This window comes from Oryx dammah, unplaced genomic scaffold (assembly GCF_014754425.2).
Source record: "Oryx dammah isolate SB20612 unplaced genomic scaffold, SCBI_Odam_1.1 HiC_scaffold_17, whole genome shotgun sequence".
Classification (NCBI taxonomy): domain Eukaryota; kingdom Metazoa; phylum Chordata; class Mammalia; order Artiodactyla; family Bovidae; genus Oryx; species Oryx dammah.
In genome coordinates, this window is record NW_024070201.1 from 4807354 (window position 1) to 4833525 (window position 26172).

The window sequence follows — 26172 nt, forward strand, 5'->3', positions numbered from 1 at the left end:
AACCTACCAAAGACTAATCAGCAAAGTATAGCTCTGCTTATAATGAAAGAAATACTTTAACAATCTTTTTTTAAAAAAACTTACAGAACCCTCAGAAACATACACATACACAGTCTGGATGTACAAGAACTGCTTTGTAAATTGCTTTACTATAAAGCAATTCCAGTTAGTCGTCACTGGTGAGGTGTGATGAAATGCATCGATAATCCTATCCTTTCATCCCAAGACTGACTGTAAGCACTACAAAGGCTTGATTTGTCAAGCATTCACCTGAACAGTTTCCACTTCAGATGCTAGATAGGAAACTAAGAGTAGACCAAGATGATTTATTCAGTTTGGTCCAAAGATGGGAATTTTTTTGTTTGTTTTCATGAAGAGACAAGTTTATTTTAAGGCAGGTATTCTATATGCATCTAAACTATTCTTGCTGAAGTGGGATAAACTGTTTTTAATGGAGCAGCCTCATCTTCTGCCCCCACCCCCTTCATCCCTTCTCATCCTTCGCAGCTGCCTCTCAAGAATTTCCAAGACACAGGTGCTGGAGTTAAACTCCAGGAAGTATGTCAAAGCTTGAAAAGAAATGCTGTCCTCTGAAATTTTTTCTCTCCTATAGTGCAGTAAACTTCCTTAAGGTGTTCAGTCACATCATATTAATAGATATGCATAAATATATATGTATTATATGTGAGTGTATACTTGTGTATATGCCTGCATTTGTGCATGTGTGTGTGTAAGTGTTCTCCTCTCCTGGGAAACTTTGGCTTTCTCCTTCTATGTAACTCAATTAAATAGAAAGCTAAACATTGACTCTAGTGAATCATCTTAAAATTTTTAAATTAAAAAAAAATTTTTTTTTCTTGTTTTCTCTTTTTTCTTTTCATCATCTTTTTTGGATGTGCCTTGCAGCATGTGAGATCTTAGTTCCCTGACCGGGGACTGAACCCATGTCTGCTGCCTGTGGAAGCATGGAGTCCTAACCACTGGACCACCAGGGAAATCACATAACCATCTTATAATTTTAAAACTACTGTTTTCTTTGTATTTATACACTTGGTTCATTTTTAAATATCTGTGAAACTTTCTCATTGAAACTGGGGAATCGTCTCTACTTTGGACATGTTTCCTAAGTAACAGACTTCTACGTATCCAAACTGATTTATTCTCACTTGGACACAAAAGAATGTATACCAAATGATATCCTTTACATGAAACAGAGAGACAAAACTGAACATAGGTTGTTGGAAATTAGGTTAATGTATCCTGTGTGGGGAGACAGTAACTAAAAGTGGAAGGACTTCCGGGGAGCTGATAATGTTGTTTCATGATTCCAGTGCTGGTTATACTCATGTGTTCAATGCACAAGTATGCACTGAATTGTGCACTTATGACATCTGAAAGAAAGTGAAGAAAGTGAAGTCGCTCAGTCGTGTCTGACTCTTTGCGACCCGTGGACTGTAGCCCACCAGGCTCCTCTGTCCATGGGATTCTCCAGGCAAGAATACTGGAGTGGGTTGCCATTTCCTTCTCCAATTACTTTTCTATATATATTTTATTTTTCAATTTAAACTTCAAACAATAGAGACAAAAGACTTGTCAGGGATGCTAACACGTGTACTATATATTTATCAGAAATAAATATGTAATAATAAATATCTGTGATATTTCTGTCTGCACACTGACTCCAAGTTTCTTCTACTAAAAAGTAAACTCTACCAATGCATCAAGAGATCCACAGTTCTTGAACAGGGTTATTATGGAGCAAATGTTCAGTGAGTATTGTTGAATGATTAAATGAATGGAAGATACTGAAAAATAAAATAAGATGGAATACTAAAAAAAAAAACAGATATCAATAAGAGTAACATATTTAATATTGGTAGTCAAGATTTTATTTTTTGATTTATGCTACTAAAACAAAGGCATTTTCTTGAAAAATATTTGAATGAGAGAAAAGGCACAATACTGAAAGAAGTATATAATTAAATATATGTATATTTTGTAATTCATGAAGAAACATGTAATTTAAATACTGTAGGCAATAAAAACATTTTTCGGGGGCATTTACACAAATACAAATTGGTAGCAAAATAACTGAAATCTTTGAGCTACATTTTGTACTATTTTTTGGAAAAGATAACTGCATTCTAGGAAACTTCTATAAGATGACTCAAAGCAAAAAGCTACAGTCAAATAAAATAAATTCATATAAACAAAAATGTTTCTATGAAATCTTTTTAGGTTAATATCTCTTATAGCTTTAGAACTACTTTAAATTTATAAACCAGAGTATGAAATAGACATCTGTTGAATAATATTTGCTTTTCTCATATTTACTGTATCAGAGCACTATCATAATTACAAACAAGTAGTATATCCTCCCATTCCAGATCTTCACAGCTGCCCTACAATTTAAAAATTTTCCTAGGCCACTGCTTTCAAGATTTATCTATCTATCAATACTATTATCATCAATCAGTGCTCAGTAAGTATCCAAAAGCAATAGGACACCTAACTAGAGTTTAGAGAATCAGGCTGCATATTGGCATAATAAATAATAATCTGTGAGTGAAGACTGCTTGTACTTGTGAAAAGAAGCAACATATTTTAATAATGTAAGAAATTATGCAAGTTTCAATCTGGTAATAAATTGAAAATTAATTTTACCTACCAAAATGCTGCAGGATTTTGGCAGAGATATGGAGTATGGAAAAACGCTTTTCTTGTTCCTTTGGCTTAATACGTCAATTATTGAAGAATTAAAAAATTGCTTCAGGTATGATTGAAGAACTCTAAGGTCAAAGTAGTTATCTATGCGTCCTCCATAAATAGCATTTTCAAGCAAACCATGTACAAATTCCCACTGTACATCCTTGGAACCTATAATTAAAAAAAAAATTGTTTCATTTCTAAGATATTAGAAATTTTCTAAAAATATTCTAAAATATTAAACAAATTTCAGGCTCTAGCTATATTTATAGACTAAAATAATACATATTTAAAGCATTAAATTATTCCTTAAGGCTTGATATTAATATTAATGCTCATCAATATTAGGGCTTCCCTGGTAGCTCAGCTGGTAAAGAATCTGTCTGCAATGAGGGAGGCCTGGGTTCAATTCCTAGGTTGGGAAGATCTCCTGGAGAAGGGACAGGCTACCCACTCCAGTATTCTTGGGCTTCCCTTGTGGCTCAGCTGGTAAAGAATCCACCTGCAATATGGGAGACCTGGGTTCGATCTCTGGGTTGGGAAGATCAGCTGGAGAAGGAAATGGCTACCCACTCCAATATTCTGGTCTGGAGAATTCCATAGACTGTACAGTCCACGGGGTTGCAAAGAGTCAGACATGACTGAGCAACTTTCACTTTCTGGCCTTGATATTAACATTAATGCTCAGTAATATTATTAACATAATCATAGAGTACCAATTCCAGGAAGGGAGTTATCACCATAGATAAGTACAGTATAAACTAGATATGGTGGTCAGGAAGGAACCTGGCAAAGTCTTTCAAATTTCCTGTTTCCCACTGTCTGCATAACACAGTGATTTCCTTCCAAACATTTGCTTTTTTGCATCTCCACATAAACTGCCTTCCTCCCTTTTGAAGGCTAAAACCACTACCCCCACTTCACTACTTTTTTGTCTTTAGTTGAAGATGGTATCTAGGGTAAGAGCTTCGGCCATTACAGCAGGTTACTTAGTTTTCTTGGATCTCTCACATATACAAATATTATTATTTTTGTTTGTTTGTTTATTTGTTGTGCTGTGTTTACTCACTCAGTCATGTCTGACTCTCTGCAAACCCATGGACTGTAGCCCACCAGGCTCCTCTGTCCATGGGATTCTCCACGCAAGAAAAATGGAGTGGTCTGTCATGCCCTTCTCCAGGGGATCTTCCTAACCCAGGGATCAAACCCAGGTCTCCTGCATTGCAGGCAGATTCTTTACCACCTGAGCCACCATCTTCCCTTATTAATTCATTTCATGTCAATTTAATTCTTTGACCAGCCAGAAGAACCTAGAAGGATAGAGGAAAATTTCTTCCTCCATGACAGCAGTAAACGCAGAAACACTATTTTAATCTACCTACTTAAGATCACTGATAGCATTACTAGCTTAGTTCTATTCCATTACTATAAAATTCAATAAACTTTTCCCCATTTTTACATTTAATTCTCCAGATGTGGAAGTCCCTTAATATCAGGAAATTTTGTAATCATAAGATTATACAGCAAAGACTTTTATCATGAGATTCAATATAATTTTAAAGCATCTTAATTTTACAATAATTTCAGTGGTATATATAAATCATATGATGTTATTAATTAATTCTGTCATAAGCTGGAAACATAATGAAATCATTCACTTTCTCTATGCTTTGGTTTCCTCATCTTAAAAGGGTACTAATAATTTATGCCTCATAGTGATATAATAAAAATAAATAAATGTTCAAAAGCCTTTTGGAAAATTACCAAGTTTCTAAGCAAGATAAAATACCAGTAAATATCCTCAAATATATGTTTTAAAATAAACCTGAAAACAACTCAATAATAAAATGAATTGCCCCTTAGCACCAAATGGGGAAATGCTGCATCACGTGGAGAAAGGAATGGGGGGATGCTTCCAGAATGCTGGGACCATTCTTTCTATTGAGTCTGCACTAGTTACAAAGGTTCACTTTTTGAAAATCTATTGAATTGTACATTTATGTGTACTTTTCTGATGTATAATTTAAAAAAAATTAAATAAGCAAGAAAATCACCTGGACTACTATTTGGCATTAACAATGGGGAACAAATAAATTAATATCCTATCTACTGCTAATACATACCTGACAGAAATATATTACACCTCACAGAAGACACACAATCTCAGAATGGAGTACTATATAGCACTGAGAATAAATGGACTATAATTGATATGTAACCAGATGGATGAATTTCTCAAATACAACATTAGCTGAAAGAATCTAAATATTAAAGAGTACATGATGTATGACTTCGATTTTATGAAAACAGGCAAACCTAGTCTATATACGTAGGTACCTGGTTTTATCACAGGAATAAGGGTGAGGGAACTTGGAGAACAGTAGCAACTGAAAGGCAGCATTAGAGTATAATCTAAAGTATTGATAATGTTTGTTTCTTGATTAGACACTCTCACCTCTTTTATACAAAACAGCTTAGAAATTCATAGCTACAGAAAAGAGAGAAGAAAAAGAAATGAAAGGAATTCAAATTGTAAAGGATGAAGTAAAACTGTTGCTGCTTCCACATTACATTCTATACACATAAAATCCTAAAGGTGCCACCAGAAAACTACTAGAGCTCATCAGTAAGTTTAGTAAAGTTGCAGAATACAAAATTAATATATAGAAATCTGTTGCACTTCTATAAAATAACAAAATATCAAAAAAGAGAAATTAAGGAAATAACCCCATGTACTATCACAATAAAAAGTATATAATATCTAGGAATAGACCTACCAAAGAAGGTGAAAGACCCATACTCTGAAGATACAAATGAAAGAAACTGAAGACAGCATAAACAGAAGGAAAGATATCCTGTGTCCTTACACTGTAAGAATCTATATTGTTAAAATGACCATACTACCCAAGGCAATCTATGGACTCAATGCAATCCCTATCAAATTACCATTGGCATTTTTCACAGAACTGGAACAAAAACAAAATGTTTAATTCTATGGAAACACAAAAGATCCTGAATAGACAAAACAACCTTGAGAAAGAATAATGGAGCTGGAAGAATCAAACTCCCTGACTCCAGACTATACTACAAAGCTATAGTAGCCAAAACAGTGTGGTACTGGCCCCAAAACAGACACCTAGATCAATAGATCAGAATAAAAAGCCAAAGAGCAAATCCACACACTAAGGGGCAATTAATCTACAGCAAAAGAAGCCAAGAATATACAATGGAGAAAAAGAGAGTCTTCAGTAAGTGGTTCTGGGAAAACTGGATAGCTATATGTAAAAGAATGAAATTGGAACACACTCTAACATGAAATACAAAAATAAGCTAAATATGGATTAAAGACTTAAATGTGAGACTGGATATCATAAAACTCCTAGAGGAAAACACAGGCAGGATATTCTTTGACATAAATCAGAGCAATATTGTTTTGGACCTGTCTCCTAAAGAAAAATGAGTAAAAATGAAAAAGTGAGACTTAATTAAACTTAAAAGGTTTTTTATAACAAAGAAAACCATCAACAAAAACAAAAAGATAATGTATGGAATGGTAAAAAAATATTGGCAAACAGTGAGACCAACAGGGGATTAACTTCCAAAATATACAAATAGCATTTTGTATACAAAATATACAAATATAATTCAATATCAAAAAAAACCCAAAACCGAACCAAAAAACCAGAAGACCTAAATAGACATTTCTCCAAAGAAGACATACAGATGGCTAACAGGCACATGAAAACATGGTCAATATTGCTAATTATTAGGAAAATGCAAAAGACAACTACAATGAGGTCATAATGGCCATCATTAAGAAGTCTACAAGCAATAAATTCTAGACTGTGTGGAGACAATGGAAGCCTCTAGCACTGTTGGTGGGAATGTAAATTGATACAACCACTATGGAGAACAGTAAGGAAGTTTCCTAAAAAAACTAAACATAGCGGTACCATATGATCTTGCAATCCCATTCCTGGGCACATATCCAGGGATGATGAAAACTCTAATTAAAAAAGAAACTTGTACTCAACGTTCATACAGCACTATTTACAAGAGCCAAGACATGGAAACAACCTAAGCGCCCATCAAAAGATGAATGGATAAGGAGGAAATGGTATATGTGTAAATATATATATATATACCCACACACGCGCGTGCGCACGCACACACAGACACACAGGAGAATACTACTCAGACATAAAAAAGGAAAAAATAATATCTTGCAGCATATAGATGGACCTAGAAATTATTATACTAAGTCATACAGGAAAACAAACAAACAAACAAATATCATAAGATCATTTATATCACTTTGCTGACAAAGGTCTGTGTAGTCAAAGCTATGGTTTTTCCAGTAGTCATGTATGGATGTAACAGTTGGACCATAAAGAAAGCTGAGCACTGAAGAATTGATGCTTTTGAACTGTGGAAAAGACCCTTGAGAGTCCCCTGGTCTCAAGGAGATCCAACCAGTCCATCCTAAAGGAAATCAGTCCTGAATATTCATTGGAAGGACTGATGCCGAAGGTGAAGCTCCAAACTTTGGCCACCTGATGCAAAGAACTGACTCTATGGAAAAGACCCTGATGCTGACAAAGATTGAAGTCAGGAAGAGAAGGGGATGAAAGAGTATGAGACAGTTGGATGGCATCACTGACTTGATGGACATGAGTTTGAGCAAGCTCCAGGACTTGGTGATGGATATGGAGGCCTGGCATGTTGCAGTCCATGGGGTCGCAAAGAGTTGGACATGACTGAATGACTGAACTGAACTAACTGATCACTTATATGTGGAATCTAAAAAAATGATGAACTTATTTGTAAAACAGAAATAAACTCACAGACACAGAAAACAAACTTATGGTTACCAAAGAGGACATAGCGGGTAGGATGAATTTGGAATTAACAGATACACACCACTACATATAAAATAAACAATAAAGATATACTATATAGCACTGGGAACTATATTCAATATCTTGCCATAATCTATATAGAAAACAATCTGAAAAAGGACACACACACACACATATATATGTACAACAGAATCACTTCTCTGTACACATGAAACACTGTAAGCCAACTATACTTCAATAAAATTAAAACAAAAAGAAGAAAACTTCAAAAGAATGGGACTTGGCCACATGCTAGATGTCTATCCTTATCCTTTTGTGGAAACAAGTTACATAATAAATTCTCATGCCATTAATTTAACAAACATTAACAGTGCCTACGACCATGGGATATGCTCTGCTGCAGGTGTTAAGGAGATAAAGAGCAAAAAACATAGCCAGAGACCTTGCTTAATATAGATTAAACTTAGTTGAAAGAGATGAACAAAACTTTAAAAATAAATGAATGAATAAGAAAGCACCTCTAATGTATTAAAATAAAGCAGAACAAGGGACTAGAGAACAACTAGAAGATTACTTTAGATCTGGTGGTAATAAATTCTGAAGAGACCACCACTCAGACAAGATGTGGATGAGAAAAGGAGAAAACCACATAAAGATCTGGAAGATCATTTCAGACAAAAGGAAGGATACCTATCAAAACCTTCAGGCGGGAACAAGCCTGGTTTGTTCAAGGAACGGAAAGAAGATAAACGTGGCTACAGGCTTTAAAAGGAAATTGTCTGCTTTGCTTTACTTTTGGCCTCCCTGGTGGCTCAGCTGGTGAAGAACCCGCCTGCACCACGGGAGACCCGGGTTCGATCCCTGGGTTGGAAAGATCCCCTGGAGAAAGGAAAGGCTGCCCACTCCAGTGTTCTGGCCTGGAGAATTCCATGGACTGTATAGTCCAGGGGGTCACAAAGAGTCGGACACAACTGAGCAACTTTCACTTTCACTTTACTTTTCTAAAAAATAAATTTGGTTACTCTGTGGAGAATTTTTGAAAGAAGCTATTGCTTGGACCACCAAGGCATTGATGAAACTGAAAAAACTGAACAGAATCTCGATGTGACTTGGACATGAAGGGGACAGAAACTGCCAAAACACTGGATGTCTGAGGATTAAAAAAAGAGAAGAATCCAGGGTGACTGATGGGTTTTGAAGCTGAATAACGACATGGATGGTGGTACCACTTACTGGAATGGGGCAGACTCAGGGAAGAGTACTTTGGCAAGGCTGCAGGGTGGGAGGGAGAGACAAGAATCTAGAGTTCTGTTTGGGATGGTTTTAAGCTACATACTCTTCTCTAGTACATAATTCCTCTACACTCTGGTGTCCCCTTGAGTTGGCCCTGAACAGTGACCCTCAGGGATTGGACCAGTCCTGTCTTCCAGAGGCAGCCAGTTAGGTGGTCTCAAGGGATCTTATTGTATGGTTTTGTTTGCTGTCCTATTTTAGTCTATTATTTGTACCTTTATTCCTGATTTTACTTAATTGCACAATTATGATTCCACAGATTCTTAGTCTACCATATTCCTGAATTTTAATAACTCCTTTAAAATTATTAATAATTCAGTTATAAATAATTCAGTAGAAGCCTGAAACTGCTGAAGGCCACAAAGTAAAGACAAGGTCTTTCTAGCTTTCTGCTTCCTGGGAGCTACAGATCAACCAGAAATCTAACGGATTATATCAAAGCTAATGACCACAATCGATAATATAAAAACTTTCACAAGCACAGCATTCAGAATATAAAATATAAAATATAAAGCAAGTTTTATAATAGGAAGTCAAGTCACTCTTGAAAAAAACATATTTTTAATAAGACCTCAAGTTTTTTCATTGACACCAGAGATCAAAGTTTTCATTATGAGAACTTACCATCAAAGAGCCTATCAATAATGTTGTACCCAGCTCGAAGATCTGATAAAGAAAACTCATAAAACTTGGTCCAACCCTATCAAAACAAATTTAAAAATGTTAAAGAACTATAAGCAGTATTGAAAGATATATATGCATGTATAACTGTCCTTATACTCTTTAAAAGAAAATTCAATATAGGCTGAAAGGAAAAATATAGCCCCTGAGAATTAATAAAAATAATAAGATAATACAGTTAAATTTTATTAAATATTACATAAAATATGTAAATTTATATAGCATTTTTGAAAGACATCCAAGAAATGGTGAAGACTTGGTGTCTTGGGAATATAAACTGAGTAGCAGGGGATAAGGAAGGAGGAGACTAAATTTTAATTTGGAAGCATTTTCATTGCTTTTAAATTTATACTATGTATCACAACAAAAAAATGAAATCTAACTTTGTTTTTAAAATGTAAGTTTTGATTTCTCAATAAAAGTGCATCACTATTTTTCATGTATCCATCAGGATTAATTGGTACATTAAGCTAAGAACAATTGTCACAGAAATTAGGGAAAAAGGCTTTAGAGGAAGGTAAGCCTGGCCACTTCCAAACTCTACAGCTTTTTAGGAATGATTCCTTCAGCAAGTTAATTATCATTGAAATTCACTGTCCCACCTTTGTAAAATGAAAATAAGCATACCCTTTGATAAGTATCATACATAACTGTATGAAACAACACGCTGCTGTTATTATTTACTTTTCCACTGATCTGACAAGTATTTATTGTCAGGCTGTGTGCTAGGCACTGGGTTAAGCACTTCTAAACCCACATTTATCTCATTTAATCCTCACAATGAAGGTAAATATGATCATTGTACAGTCAAGGGAACTGTTGCTAATCAGGAGTTAAAGTAATTTACTGAAGCAAGGAAATTCTAGAGTCAGGACTCAAACTGCAGAACCTTTGCTCTCATTTTGACATGTAACCGAAATATAGAGAAAGGCTCAAAGGTGGGCAGATGAGGAGGGCAGTTTGGGGAAAGAGTATCCCAACATAAGTAGACAAAGTTTAACAAAGAAGACGGGAAAAGTTTAAAGATGGAAGAGCAATGAAATTTGGGGCTAAGATAGGCATTTGGAGAGAAAGTGAGAGCATGGTACCAGGTAGGACTGCCATAGCAATGAAAAAACGTGGTCTACTGGTAGTCTGGGGCTTCCCTGGTGGCTCAGAGGTTAAAGCATCTGGCTACAATCTGGGAGACCTGGGTTCAATCCCTGGGTTGCGAAGATCCCTTAGAGAAGGAAATAGCAACCCACTCCAGTATTCTTGCCTGGAGAATCCTATGGACGGAAGAGCCTGCTAGGCTGCAGTCCATGGGGTCGCAAAGAGTAGGACACGACTGAGCGAATAGTTCATTGGTGGTTTGACAATAAACGCCAGAGGCTATAGTGAGAACACTCGATGGACTCAAAGACCATAAAGAAGTCTCGTGTGACTGAGGCGTAGAGTACAAATGGGAAGTGTAGGGAGGCTATGGATAAAACACTGTATCAAGAATAACTCCCATGCTTCTAACGTAAGTAAACAGATATTAATGCCTATTATTGAGCAGGCTATACTGAAGGAAAAACAGGTATGAGAACTCAGTTTTTGAACACTGAGATGACTGTGAGAATTTAACCATAATACCTTAACAATGATGGGTTATGATGGTTCACACATCGTTCTCAACACTTTAATTCAAAATGATGTAAACTAGATAGCTATATGCAGTCCAGAAGATTAACAGAAAAGATGGAATTAGAGATATGCATTTATAAACCATAGGGCCTCCCTGGTGGCTCAGATGATAAAGAGTCTGCCTGCAGTCCCAGGTTCAATTCCTGGGTCAGGAAGACCCCCTAGAGAACACAATGGCTACCCACTCCAGTATTGTTGCCTGGAGAATTCCATGGACAGAGGAGCCTGGCAGGCTGCAGTCCACGTGGTCACAGTCAGACACAACTGATTAACACTACACAAATCATGAATCAAATTAAGACATAATAGCTACTTACACTAAACTGTAAAAATATTCTAATAAAAAACGTTCACCTTAGAATATATCCAAGACATGCTCTTACTTACCTGTGGAATGTAATTCCTTCTTTCTTGGCATGCAGCATGAAACCATGCAAAACTGAAGAGAGCATGAGCTCGATGTATGTTATCTTTTTTGCTAATTTGCTCAGGAGTCCAAGATTCATAAGTACGCATTAAATTCTTCTTTAAACCTGGAGGTGACTAGAGAAAAAATACTGAACCTATTGTTTAAAACCTTACAAATAAATCAGTATCTAACATATTTGAAAACATATTTTAATGAAGAAATTTTCCATCATTACCAAGATTAATAAACTATTTTAATGTTAACTTCAAAATGTATAAATATAAAACAAGTTTTAAAATCCTTACACCTAATAGCCCATCTCAAAATTTTAACATCATTTTTTAATTTAAAAAACCTACATAACCAAATTGGTTCCAAATACTGTCACTCTGCTTATTTAATTTATATGCAGAGTACATCATGCAAAATGCCGGGCTAGATGAAGCACAAGATGGAATCAAGCTTGCCAGGAGAAACATCAATAACCTCAGATACGCAGATGACACTACCCTTATAGCAGAAAGTGAAGAGGAACTAAAGAGCTTCTTGATGGAAGTGAAAGAGGAGAGAGAAACAGTTGGCTTAAAACTCAACATTCAAAACACTAAGATCATGGCATCTGGTCCCATCACTTCATGGCAGACAGATGGGGAAACAATGGAAACCATGACAGATTTTGTTTTGGGGGGCTCCAAAATCACTACAGATGGTGACTGGAACCATGAAATTAAAAGATGCTTGTTCCTTGGAAGAAAAGCTATGACCAGTCTAGACAGCAAATTAGAAAGCGGAGACATTTCTTTGCCAACAAAGATCTGTCTATGGTTTTTATTGAAAAAAACCACAGCTATGGTTTTTCCAGTAGTCATGTATGGATGTGAGAGTTGGGCCATAAAAGAAAACTGAGCGCCAAAGAACTGATGCTTTTGAACTGTGCTGTTGAAGAAGACTCTTGAGAGTCCCTTGGACTGCAAGAAGATCTAACCAGTCCATCCTAAAGGAAACAGTCCTGGCTATTCATTGGAAAGACTGATGCTGAAGCTGAAACTCCAATACTTTGGCCACCTGATCCGAAGTGCTGACTCACTGGAAAAGACAGATGATCCCACCTGATCCTGGGAAAGGTTGAAGGCAGGACGAGAAAGGGATGACAGAGGATGAGATGGTTGGATGGCATCACTGACTTGAGGGACATGAATTTGAGCAAGCTCCTGGAGTTGGTGATGGACAGGGAATGGTGATGGACAGGTGATGGACTGCATGCTGCAGTCCATGGGGTCACAAAGTCAGACAGGACTGAGCAACTGAACTGACTGACATAACCAGCAATATTCAAAATAACCAAATAAGTTTTATATGACTACTGAAGTATTTTACTGAAACATTCATTTACATTACAAATATGATACTGATTATTACAAGGCATGTGTTTTATAGTTCAAAGAATTGAACAGACATTTCTCCAAAGCAGATATACAAATAGCTGACAAGTATATACAAAGATGTTCAATAGTATTAAATTGCATAGAAATATAAATCAAAACCATAGTGAGTTATCACCTCACACTATTAGGATGGCCCCAATAAAAACATAAAAACAGCAAATAACAAGTGTTGGTAAGGATACAGAGAAATTGTGTGCTATTGGTGGGAATGTTAAATGGTACACCACAAGGAAACAGTATGGATGTCCCTCAAAAAATTAAAAACAGGATTACCATATGATCCAGAAACCCCACTTCTGAGTAGATGTCCAAAAATACTGAAAATATGATCTTGAAGAGATATTTGCCCACCCATGTTCATTGTGACATTATTCATAATAGGCAACAGGTAGAAAATCTAAATGTTTGTGGATGAATGGATAAAGAAAATGTAGTACACACAATATTATTCAGCCTTAAATGAGAAGGAAATCCTGTCATATGCTACAACATGGATGAATCTTGAGGACATCACGGCAAGTAAAATAAGCCAGTTACCACAAGATAAATACTGCATGGTTCCACCTATGTGAGTTACCTAAGTAGTCAAACTCATAGAAACAGAAAACAGAATGGTGGCTGCAAGGGTGGAGCAGGAGCAAACAGGGAGTTGCTCTTCAGGAGACACAGGGTCAGTTCTGTGAGATGAAAAAATTCTAGAGACAAGGTACATATGGTTAACACTACTGTACTGTACACTTACAAATGGTTAAGACAGTAAACTTTATATTATGTCTTTTACAACAACAAAAAACACAACATCAAATAATATTTCAAAGAAAAAGGTAAACGCATTTTTATAAATGTTGTATTAGAAGTTTTTGAATGTTTTTTATAGTAGACAGTTGTCTATGGGACTTTAGAAGGCTTGCAAAGGTTACTGCACTTACACAACTAGTGATTCAAATTTTAAATCTTCATACCTCGTATGTTATCTTCAAACTTGACTGTAATAAAATTGGAGTAAAGTTGGGATGGACTTCCGCAGTGAGCCAAAGACGAAAGGTATCTTTAGGCTGAAGAGTATTCAATTCCTTGTTTTCAAAAACAAGAATAAAATTCTACTTAAATACACACACAAATTTCCATTTTATAAATAAATATACTATTAATAAGTAAGTATCTTAATTAAATCTTTCTCTGACAATCTGATATGTTTCTTAAAGTTCTGATTATATTCCCTTTAAATTTTCATCTTGTCTGTTACTAGCTCAGTGTAACAGGTAAGAACTTGGATCTAGAACTGGGTGAACTGGATTGAAATCCAAATTCTGCCACTTACTTGCTGTGTGACTTTGGGGGATTCTTTGATTTACACTCTCTAAACAAGGATAATAATAGTACCTACTCTCACAGGATAGTGTAAAATACTTAAAATAGGGCCCAACACAGAGTAAATACAAAATAAATATTAGTTGTAATCACTATGCCTAAACTACAAGCCATCTTCAGGCCTTCAAGTCCTTACTGCTTCCATTCACACTTCCACAAAGATATATAATGATATCAATTCCTTTTCAATACAATTTTTATTATACCATATTGCCTATAATACTCAAAATTCTCCATTCAAATTCATTCAAATTCTTCTGCCTGTGCTGTATGCTTTAGTCACTTATTCAAATATTTGTCTCTGTGTCTTTATTCCTCAGATTCTTTCTGTCTGTTAGGTGAATTTAAAAAATAACCTGTCATTTATATCCATACAATTCATCCAAACTTCCCAAAAGAATAGCAAAACATTTAAAGTAATTTTTTAGCTTTTATAATCTACCCTATATATGCTGCAAAAGCTTATGCAGCTCAATACAAGGAAAGCAACCAACCCAATGAAACAGTGGAAGAACTAAACAGACATTTCTCCAAAGAAGACACACAGATGGCCACCAAACACATGAAAAGGTGCTCAACATCGCTCATTATTAGAGAAATGCAAATCAAAACTACAATGAGGTATCACCTCACATCACTTAGAACAGACATCATCAAAAAAATCTACAAAAATAAATACTGGAGAGGGTGTGGAAAAAAAGGCAATGCTTTTGCACTGTTGGTGGGAATGTAAATTGATACAGTCACTATGAATTTTAAGGAATCTCCATATTTTTCTCCATAGTGAAAACTACCATATGACCTGGCAATTCCACTACTGCATATACCCCCTGAGTAAACCATAACTGAGAAAGACACATCTACACCAGCCCTGGGATTTCTTTGGAAGGAATGATGTTAAAGCTGAAACTCCAGTACTCTGGCCACCTCATGCGAAGAGTTGACTCATTGGAAAAGACTTTGATGCTGGGAGGGATTGGGAGCAGGAGGAGAGGGGACGACAAAGGATAAATGGCTGGATGGCATCACTGACTCGATGGACGTGAGTCTGCGTGAACTCCGGGAGTTGGTGATGGACAGGGATGCCTGGAGTGCTGCGATTCATGGGGTCGCAAAGAGTCGGACACGACTGAGTGACTGAACTGAACTGAAAACCAGTGTTCACTGATGCACTATTTACACTAGCTAGGACATGGAAGCAACCTAGATATCCACTGGCAGATGAATGGATAAAGAAGTTGTGGTACATATGCTGCTACTGCTGCTAAGTCACTTCAGTCGTGTCCGACTCTATGTGACCCCATAGACGGCAGCCCACTAGGCTCCCCCGTCCCTGGGATTCTCCAGGCAAGAACACTGAAGTGGGTCGCCATTTCCTTCTCCAACACAATGGAATATTACTCAGCCATAAAAAAGGAACAAACTGAGTCAGTTCCAGTGAGTTGGCTGAATCTAGAGCCTATTATACAGAGTGAAGTAGAAAAACAAATTTTGTATATTAACACAAATACAGAATCTAGAAAAAATGGAACTGATGAACCTATTTGCAGGGCAGGAATAGAGATACAGACATAGAGAAGAGACTTTGGACCCAGCAGGGGGAGGAGAAGGTGGGACAAACTGACAGAGTACCACTGTTATAGATACAGTACCACGTGTAAAACAGAGAGCTAGTGGGAAGCTGCTGCATACACAGACAGCTCAATCTAGGGCTCTGTAACAACCAAGAGAGGTGGGGTGGGTCACGGGTGTGGGGAGAGGTTCAGGGGGAGGGGACTTCTGTGCACTTGTGCCTGATTCATGTTGTTGTATGGCAGAACCAACACAACATTGTAAAATAATTATTCTCCAATTAAAAATAAATGAAAAAAAAAAAACAGAAACAGACTCACAGACATAAAGAATCAGACCTGTGGTTGCCAAGGGGGAGGCAGAGAGAGAGATGGATGGGGTCTTTGGGGCCAATGGATGCAAACTACTGTATTTAGAATGGATAAACAACAAGGGCCTACCATATAGCACAGGGAACTGTATCTAATCTCCCAGGATAAACCATAATGGAATGTATGCATGTACAAATGACTCACTCTGCTGTACAGCAGCAGAAATTAGCACATGTGGACAAAAACTAATGCAATACTGTAAAGCAATTATCCTTCAATTAAAAATAAATAAAGTTTTAAAAAGAAATTAGCACCACATTGTACATCAACTATACTCCAGTTTTTTTACTTGTCTGCAGAATAGAAAAAGTTCCAATTAAGATTTGTTTCCAAAATTACAACTGCAATTGTATTATACATAGATTAATAGCTATCAATCTATTATTTGGAACAAAAAGCAGGATTCAAGTATTCACAAGTCTTCCTTATACGTTTTAAAACATATATCATTCATCACACATGAATTCTATATTTTATACATTAGTGTTACAGAAACCTGTAGGAATTACTTGAATATTTATATATACCTTCTTTTGACTATAAATAATGAGTCATCATGGTCTATCACTTTATTCACTCAATCATTAACTCATTCATCAAAGATTTATTTAATCTACCTATTTAACTACCTATTTTATCTAAATACATATTTTACATAGTTTAGGTAGCTTTTAACTACCTGTTTTATATAGCTGCCCATTTATTTTCAACACATTATACAAATTTTCAACATTATACAACTAGGCTACAGCCTCCCACTCTGTTCCACTTGGCTCTATTCCTCCTGCCAGATTAATTGATCAATTAATTAATTATTAACTCCCCTGCTAAGAAGCTCCTTTGATTCTGTGTCCTAGGACAAAAATTCTAAACACTTGTGCAGGATTTCCAGGGTATTCCATAACCTCGCCCCTTCCTAGCTGTCTAACTCCATTGCCCCACAGCACCCTGTCTGGCCTTCCAGTACAGTTAAGGACGTCTCCATTCTATGTACTAGGAAGCCACACTCCTGCTATTATGTTTCTACTTGTGCTGCTAGAATCAACCACAAACTTTCTCCCCCTACTTTCAGCTAAATCCCGTATGGCCATCAAGAAACATCTTGTCTTAGGAGTCATCTCTAACTAGCCAAGACCATATTCATCTTTCTTTAAAAAGTCCTAGACTTAATTCCAGATTTTCATTTAAAAGCGATCCAAAAAAAATAAAATAAAATAAAATAAAAGCGATCCATCAATTTGTTCTGTCTTAAGGTTATTCTCATGCTGGGGCCATTTTAGTTAAATAAAATGAACTGCTTAGTTAAATAAAATGTTTATTTAGTTAAATAAATATTAAAAATTAATATAAAAAATAATTTTAAATAAATATTTAGTTAAATAAAACGCAAACTGCTTCAGTTTACACCCCAGCTTCCTCAGCAGCAAGGAAGTTCTGCAGTTCCCTCTGACTCCTCTATATCTTTTCTTTCTATACAGACACAACAAAACAAAAGCATAAAGAGAATTTAATGTTAAAAACAGTCTTCTACAATTCTTTAAAGCATTTCCCTAATTTTCATCTGAAAGATTTCTCTAAGCCTCCCTTCAGTCCTGATTAATTTTTTGACTCTCCCTAAATGCCTTTTAAAAAGGAGACTTTTATAGATTTTTTACTAAAAAATCCATTTTGGTTTGTACAAATGTACATATATTAAAGAAAATATAGATTTTAAATGATTCCCCATCAAATACTAATTCTTCAAAAACATCATAAATAATGCACAACATATCTTAATACTGTTGGTCCTTGGAGACTACTGAATTTAGTATTTGAGAAATTAGTTTGTGAATTTTGTCTGTGCCACACTGATCTGAATCTACCTTTTCCAGAACTGGCAGCCAAGATACCACAAGATGTAAGTTCTTCAAACACAGCCAGTCTCCATTGCGGGCACATTCTTTTAGCATCTGAACTGCTAAATCAGCTTGACCTTGACCCATGGCAATCTGCAAAACAAAAACAAATTAAAAAAAACAAAAAAAAAATTCTGATAACATGTTGTAACATAAGCGTTTCAAACTATCCTGCCATACATACTGAACTAAGTCAAGTACTGTAATAAAGTTTCTAAATTTTTACTAAGAAATATCAGACTCTGTTGCTGTTTACAATTGTCTTGCTTTTGTCCTTATATCAATGGCAGATTTATAACATTCTTCTGTTTAGGAGAGATATTATCATTACAAGTTTTCAAGTTATAGAATAAAGAATTATTCAACAGTGCTTTCATTCCTCATCTCACTATTTCCTGCAATTCTTACTCTGAAACATGGGCCTTTAAAAAAAAAGATAATTTTTTATGACTGTTGTTGAACTCCTTGAGGGATTAAACATTAACAATACCACTTCTTTGAATTTATTTTCTCTTTTTAAGAAACTTTCTCCAATGTTGCATTTATTTGGCTCTCAAGCTACTTGGTCTATTGAATTCTGTAATTTCCCAAGCCCTTCATCATCTAGAAAATCCTAATATGTTGTTAGGCCTCAAGACTCTACATTTAACCCTCTGTTTTTCTATTCATTTTTAGAGAGAGGGGGCAAGAAGAGGCAGGAGAGAGAGAAGATGAGAGGGGAAGGGGAGGAAAAGAGGAGAGGGGAGAGGAAGGGGAAAGGCGGACCTGATCTCACTGGACTTCCACTCCAGCACTTCTGATCCCGATCGTCTATCGGCACATAGGACACTGATGCAGTATGACAGGTCACGATATAAAGCAGGAACTTCCAAGCAGAAGCCAAAGACCCCAGAAAATGGCTTCAATGTGTCCACCTGGCGGCTGAGGCAGTAAAGAACCTGCCTGCAGTGCATGAGGCCCGGGTTCATCCCCAGGTCGGGAAGGCCTCTGGAGCAGGAAAGGGCAACCCAGGCCAGCATCCTTGCCTGGAGAATCCACGGACAAAGGGGCCTGGCTGCTCCAGTCCATGGGGTCACAGAGGTGGACACGATTGAGCGATTAGCACCAAGTCTAAGATTCTATAAAAAGTTTTAGTCAAGAATCTAAATGGTTACATGCTTAAACTCCTCAATATGGTTTTTTATGGATAATTTATGTAATATTTATGTATCAGTACAGCTGTGTCTGTCTTTGTATATGACAGATACATGTGTATTGAGAGTCCTAGCTCAAATATTTTATTGAGTACGTAGTCAAAACACTTTGAAGAGAATTGTTACAGACTACTTCAAACCACAGTGATTTCTCTTTTCATAAAGAATACAAGACAGTCTTTCATTGTTTCTTAGATGACTTTCATAAGCATTGATTTTGTTTCTCAATTAGACTATAAAGTCTTAGAGAGTGGGAACCATGTGTCTTAAGCAGGTAACAAACCATGTAATAAATACTAATATATATTTCTTTTTAGTTTTCAAGATCTAACCCAGAACTAAGCAAATAGAAGGGATAAAAGAAACACTGGTTGAAATATTTAGAGGCACATATTAGTTTGCCATTATTAAAATACAAAAATCCCCAAATGGAAGGCATGTACAAGAAAATCAGAGGGGGGAAAAAAAATGTTTGCCGAACTGAAATGGTAGCTAAAAATAGGGACTCAAAATTTTCTATAAGGCATAAACTGTGTGAGAGCAGCTTAAAGGTTCATGAAATCTTAGAAGAAAACATTTACTATACGAAAAAACATTTAAAAAGCACAACAGGAAAGTGTCAGGAAGATGGTTAACCCCCACATTAAAAAAGTAAGACACACCAGACTTTCTTGAAATAAAAATTATTTTTCACATTAAGAATATATTATTATTATTAGCACATATATTCAGCATAACAACAAAACTTTTAAAGTAACAGATTTATGAATATCTATATCTGTATTTAAAGGTTTTACAGTATTAAAAAATTGTGTAACACAAAACTCTAGAAATTTACATAGTTAAACTTACAATGAGTGTAAGTGGTTTTATCTTTTTGCCAACATCAGAGCTAAGAGATACAGCCCACAGAACAGAGCTCCCTTTCCCCAAGACATCTCACTGACAACTGAATACGGTCCTGATGTATTAACACGATAACCAGGACTGAAGGAAACTCCCTAGAGTTAGTGCAACACCGAAATGCAACTAAGCCAAACTCTCTGCTATTTTGCGATCTTCCACTTACATTCCTCATAACATTCTCTTTTCAATTTTTGGTTTCTTTTAAAGTAGTTTGCTTTCTTAATCATTATTATTTTCCCAATGAAAAAGATTTATATTTTGATGTCAAAAATTGAGGATAAATTAATACACTTTAAAATGTGTATGCAAACTGAACTGAAAAAAAAAAAGGTGCTAATCTGAATAAACTAAAACTCAGAAATTTAGCTCAGGAAAAAATCACATTATATTAGACAAGTTTATTACCTTATTAGACTTCTGGAGTTCAGAATCCCACTAATCTACTGCTCTAAGGTGATACTACAGGGCTGTTCTTTCTGGGGCTGTAGGAGAGCCTCCTGCTATCTTTCCTACCTCCAACATTTCTTTGCTTGTGGTCCCTTCTACCATCTTCAAAGTCAGCAGTATAGCATCTCCTCACCTCTCTGACCTGTACCTCATCACATCTGCCTCTTCCACCTACATTCTGCCTCTTCTACCTCCTTCTTAAAAGCACCTTTATGATTATATTAGGCTCAACTGAATAATCTCAGATAACCTCTCCGTCTCAAAATGCTTAATTATATTTGCAAAGTTCTTTCTTCCATGTAACATAACAAATTCATGGGTTCTGGGGATCAGAATGTGGACAATTTTCAGGGACATTAGTTGCCCTACCATAAAAACAAACAACTGTTTTACTAATACAGTCAAGTACTCCAGTATTCTTGCCTGGAAAATTCCATGAACAGAGGAGCCTGGCAGGCTAAAGTCCATTGGGTTTGTAGCCACAAAGAGGAGGACACAACTGATCGACTGAAAGCGCACACAAAGACACATACACACACACACACATACACACACACAGCAGGAAGATCAATAGCTGAAACAGAAACAGCAGAGTAATACGCACTGACCTGGTGATAACACTCTCCGCTTCTCTCAGCATTTGCAAGCTCTTGGAGTTCCTGAGAAGGATCAGCACCCGGGGAAATGATTATCAAGATGGGTTCAATTTCTAGTGTCTCTTTGTATAATCGTTTGAGATTTAGAGGAGGTGGGGACAACTCTTTTAGTCCTAAAAGATATATTAAACGCATTAAAAATAATGCAATGTGAACCAGAAGAAGTCTATTAAGACTAATTACATGAAACAGAATAACTAGGTGAACTACAATCCCATACATATTAAAGTTTTTTCACTCTAAAATCATTCACAGACTAGGAAGAGCTAACATTTATTGAATGCTTAAAGTACCAGGCATTTATCTAAATGCTCGATATCTATGATATCATCTAACCCTAATAAGAACGTTAAGGAGTAGGAACTCTAATTACCACATTCAACAGATGAAGAAGCACACAATCAGCATTGTGTTAATATATAATTCTCTCCCTACAAGAGAAGACTGAACCCAACAATCTTTCCATACAGGTTTTCATTCATTTATATGATAACTGAGTGCCTACTCTGTGCCACATATTAGGGGAGTCAGATTTCCACAAGATCTAGTAAACAATATCACTGTCATGATAAAAGATAAAAACAATTATTATGTCCATGCATTAAGAGGGCAGAAAAAGTTGTACAGAATGAAAAAATGCCTAGTCTGGAGACAGAAACATATAGATCTCAGTTTATGCTCATTAGTTAAGTGATGCTATGCAAATCACTAAAATGTATTATGCCTTGATTTCCCCAATTGTAAAACAGGGATGCAGCAATTCATAGCTCATTTGGAGAGAAAACAGGATACAAAATAAAAACAGATTCCATTTATTTATCATCTACTCTATGCTAAGCATACTCAGGGAAACGGAATGCCTTCCCAAAGACCACTCAGTTGCTAACTAACTGTATTCAAAATAATTCATCTGTTCTTTTTTCTATTCTGAAGCTTTTCAAAAAATATAAAGTCCCATACACATAAGACTTCTGCTAAAATTTTAATGTTTCCATTACTGTATTTAGCAAAAACCAAGATAAAGACAACCAACTTTAAATAAAAATAAAAATATACATGTCTGAACTGAGCTAAAAAGACTATGACACAGAGTTTAAAAATAGAGGATTAGAATGTAACAGAATGAGAACAGAGAAAGGAAGGCCTCCTTGTACTTTCTACTGTAGAAAGGAATAGACAACACTGCACCTCAGACATCCTAAATATAGCAGGAAAAGATATTCCTAAGGACTTCTGCAATGATCACATTAAAATACGAATCTGATGCCACAAAAATGGGCTACAACAGGCATTTCTAGATGACCATCCTGAAAAAAATTCCACACCTGAACTACTCCCTTCTAGTCTTCACAACAGCAACCAATAATATTATGAAAGCATTCTCAAAGGCATAAATATTCCTAATACTAGGTGAAATTTACCCTAAAAATGGGTCAATTGCTTCTAGAGGTATATTTTATGAATTTTGCTTTTAACTAAACTTAAATTGGTACCACTCATGCTTCCTAATAGAAAAGAATTCTTATATACTTGTAGCAATGTAACAAGCATTTTTATCTATTCAAATATTCCTTTACTTATTCATAAACTCTCATAAGCACTCTAGGCCAACCAAGTGTATTGTGATATCATAAAATGCATCAAAAGTCTTTAAAATGCACACTGCCTTTGACTGAGAAATTTAAGTTACACTTAAGTTAAAAAATAATTCAGAGTATAAATGTAGAAGTATGCAAAAGAATTTTCATTTTAGCTGTTAATTTTAGTTTTAAAACCTAGGAGAAATAAATTATTTTAAAAAACAGTAGTCTGAATGAGTAATTTCTGAGTGATATAACAGACGTTACAAAAATGGTGAATTAAAAGAAAATTTACTTAAAAGCAAATTAGCACTGCTTGAAGAGAGCATCCTAGGATGCTGTCAATCCATTTTCAAGTTGCTTTCTGCAACTTCCTTGGTGGTACAGTGGATAAGAATCCACCTGCTACTGCAGGGGAAAGGGGTTCAATACCTGGTTTGGGAAGATAACACATGCTTCAGGGCAACCAAGCCCATACCGCACGACTACTGAAGCCCATGTGCCCTGGAGCCGGAGCTCTTCAACAAAAGCATGCAGCGCAACGAAGAGCAGCCCCCCACTCAGCGCAACTAGAGAAAGCCCCCACGAGCAGTGAAGACCCACAGCAGCCAAAATAAACGAATTCAGTCAGGTCAGTTCAGTCGCTCAGTCGTGTCTGACTCTACGACCCCATGAACTGCAGCACGCCAGGCCTCCCTGTCCATCACCAGCTCCCGGAGTTCACTTAAACTCACATCCATTCAGTGATGCCATCCAACCATCTCATCCTCTGTCATCTCCTTCTCCTCCCACCTTCACCCTTTCCCAGCATCAGGGTCTTTTCAGATGAGTCACCTCTTCACATCAGGTGGCCAAAGTATTGGAGTTTCAGCTTCAGCATCAGTCCTTCCAATGAATATTCAGGACTGATTTCCTTAAGGATGGACCGGTTGGATCTCCTTGAGTCCAAGGGACTCTCAAGAGTCTTCTCCAACACCACACTTCAAAAGCATCAATTCTTTGGTGCTCAGCTTTCTTTATAGTCCAACTCTCACATCCATACATGACCACTGGAAAAACCACAGCTTTGACTAGATGGACCTTTGTTGGCAAAGTAATGTCTCTGCTTTTTAATATGCTGTCTAGGTGAGTCATAGCTTTTTTCCCAAGGAGCAAGAGTCCTTACATGGCTGCAGTCACCATCTGCAGTTTTTTGGAGTCCAAGAAAATATAGTCTCTCACTGTTTCCATTATTTCTCCATCTATTCGCCATGAAGTCATGGGACCACATGCCATGATCTCCATCTTTTGAATGTTGAGTTTTAAGTCAGCTTTTTCACTCTCCTCTTTCACTTTCATCAACAGTCTCTTCAGTTCTTCTTTACTTTTTGGCATAAGGGTAGTGTGTCATCTGCATATCTGAGGTTATTGATATTTCTCCCAGCAATCTTGATTCCAGCTTGTGCTTCATCCAGCCCAGCATTTCACATGATGTACTCTGCATATAAGTTCAACAAGCAGGGTGACAGTATACAGTCTTGACGTACTCCTTCACCAATTTGGAATCAGTCCATTGTTCCATGCCCGGTTCTAACTGTTGCTTCTTGACTTGCATACAGATTTCTCAGGAGGCAGGTAAAGTGGTCTGTATCCCTATATTTTTAAGAATTTTCCACAGTTTGTTGTGATCCACACAGTCAAAGACCTTAGCATAGATAATAAAGCAGAAGCAGATGCTTGTCTGGATTTCTCTTCCTTTTTCTATACCAACGAATGTTGGCAATCTGATCTCCGGTTCCTATGCCTTTTCTAAATCCAGCTTGAACATCCGAAAGTTCTCAGTTGACATACTGTTGAAGCCTGACTTGGAGAATATTGAGCATTACTTTACTACTGTGTGAGATGAGTGCAATTATGCGGTAGTTTGAACATTCTTTGCCATTACTTTTCTTTGGGGTTGGAATGAAAACTGAACTTTTCCAGTCCTATGGCCACTGCTGAGTTTTCCAATATGCCAGCAAATTGAGTGTAGCACTTTCACAGCATCATCTTTTAAGATTTGAAATAGCTCAGCTGGAATTCCATCACCTTTACTCCTTTGTTCGTAGTGACGCTTCCTAAGGCCCATTTGACTTTGCATACCAGGATGTCTGGCTCTAGGGAACTGATCAGACCATTGTGGTTATCTGGATCATTGAGATCTTGTTTGGATAGTTCTTCTGTGTATTCTTGCCACCTCTCCTTAATATCTTCTGCTTCTGTTAGGTCCATACTGTTTTTGTCCTTTATCGTGCCCATCTTTGCATGAAAAGTTCCCTTGGTATGTCTAATCTTCTTAAGTGATCTCTGGTCTTTTTCATTCTATTTCTTCCTCTATTTCTTTGCATTGATCATTGAGGAAGGCTTTCTTTTCTCTCCTTGCTGTTCTTGGGAACTGTGCATCCAGATGGGTAATTTACTGCAGCTTCTAAATCAGCATTTGCTGCTGTACTCTGCACATTTATGTTTAAGGTTAGCCTCTTTCCTTAAAGTTCATTAACCATTCTCTGCTAGCTTCACACTGTTCTCCTGCAGCATCCTCATCTCTCTCAGCCTTCACGGAATTGAAGAGAGTTAGGGTGTCTCTTCAGATTGTTGCTGTTTAGTCCCCGAGTTGTGTGGGACTCACTATGACCCCACGGACTACAGTCGGCCAGGCTGTCCCTGGGATTTCCCAGACAGGAATACTGGCCTTCTCCAGGGGTCTTCCCAACCCAGAGACTGAACTCAAGTCTCCTGCACTGGCAGAAGGTTGCTTGACTCGTGAGCCACCAGAGAAGCCCTCTCCTGTTTAGGTTTCAGCTTAAGAGAATGTCGTGGCTGATCTGGTCTATGCAGACCTTTAAAACTCCCCCCATATCAGTAATAAGACTGTCTCACTTTCTTATCAACCACGTGTTCACTGGAGTAGCACTTTTTTAAAAAACCTCTTCCTTGGTATTGGGGTATCGCTGACTAGCCATCCTGTGACAGTACTGTGACAGTTTCCGGTGAACAGTGAAGGGACTCGGTCACACACACGTGCCTAATTCGCCCCCAAGCCCCCACGGCACCCGGGCTGCGCGTGACGCCCGGCAGGGCTGCGCGTGACGCCCGGCAGGG

The 26172-nt window shown here is 36.9% G+C and overlaps 1 protein-coding gene across 2 annotated transcripts in view; it reads right to left on the bottom strand.

Annotated features, from left to right (window-relative positions):
- The window catches only part of DYNC2H1 (dynein cytoplasmic 2 heavy chain 1), a 388421-nt gene that overhangs the window by 148965 nt on the left and 213284 nt on the right, over positions 1 to 26172 (bottom strand). For both annotated transcript variants that reach the window (XM_040257838.1, XM_040257837.1), the window contains 6 exons: positions 21425 to 21585; positions 18238 to 18363; positions 14024 to 14134; positions 11595 to 11750; positions 9483 to 9558; positions 2669 to 2877 (listed from right to left, as the gene is read on the bottom strand). In XM_040257838.1, coding sequence (XP_040113772.1) covers positions 2669 to 2877; positions 9483 to 9558; positions 11595 to 11750; positions 14024 to 14134; positions 18238 to 18363; positions 21425 to 21585 — 839 coding nt within the window. The remainder of the gene's footprint in view (positions 1 to 2668; positions 2878 to 9482; positions 9559 to 11594; positions 11751 to 14023; positions 14135 to 18237; positions 18364 to 21424; positions 21586 to 26172) is intronic.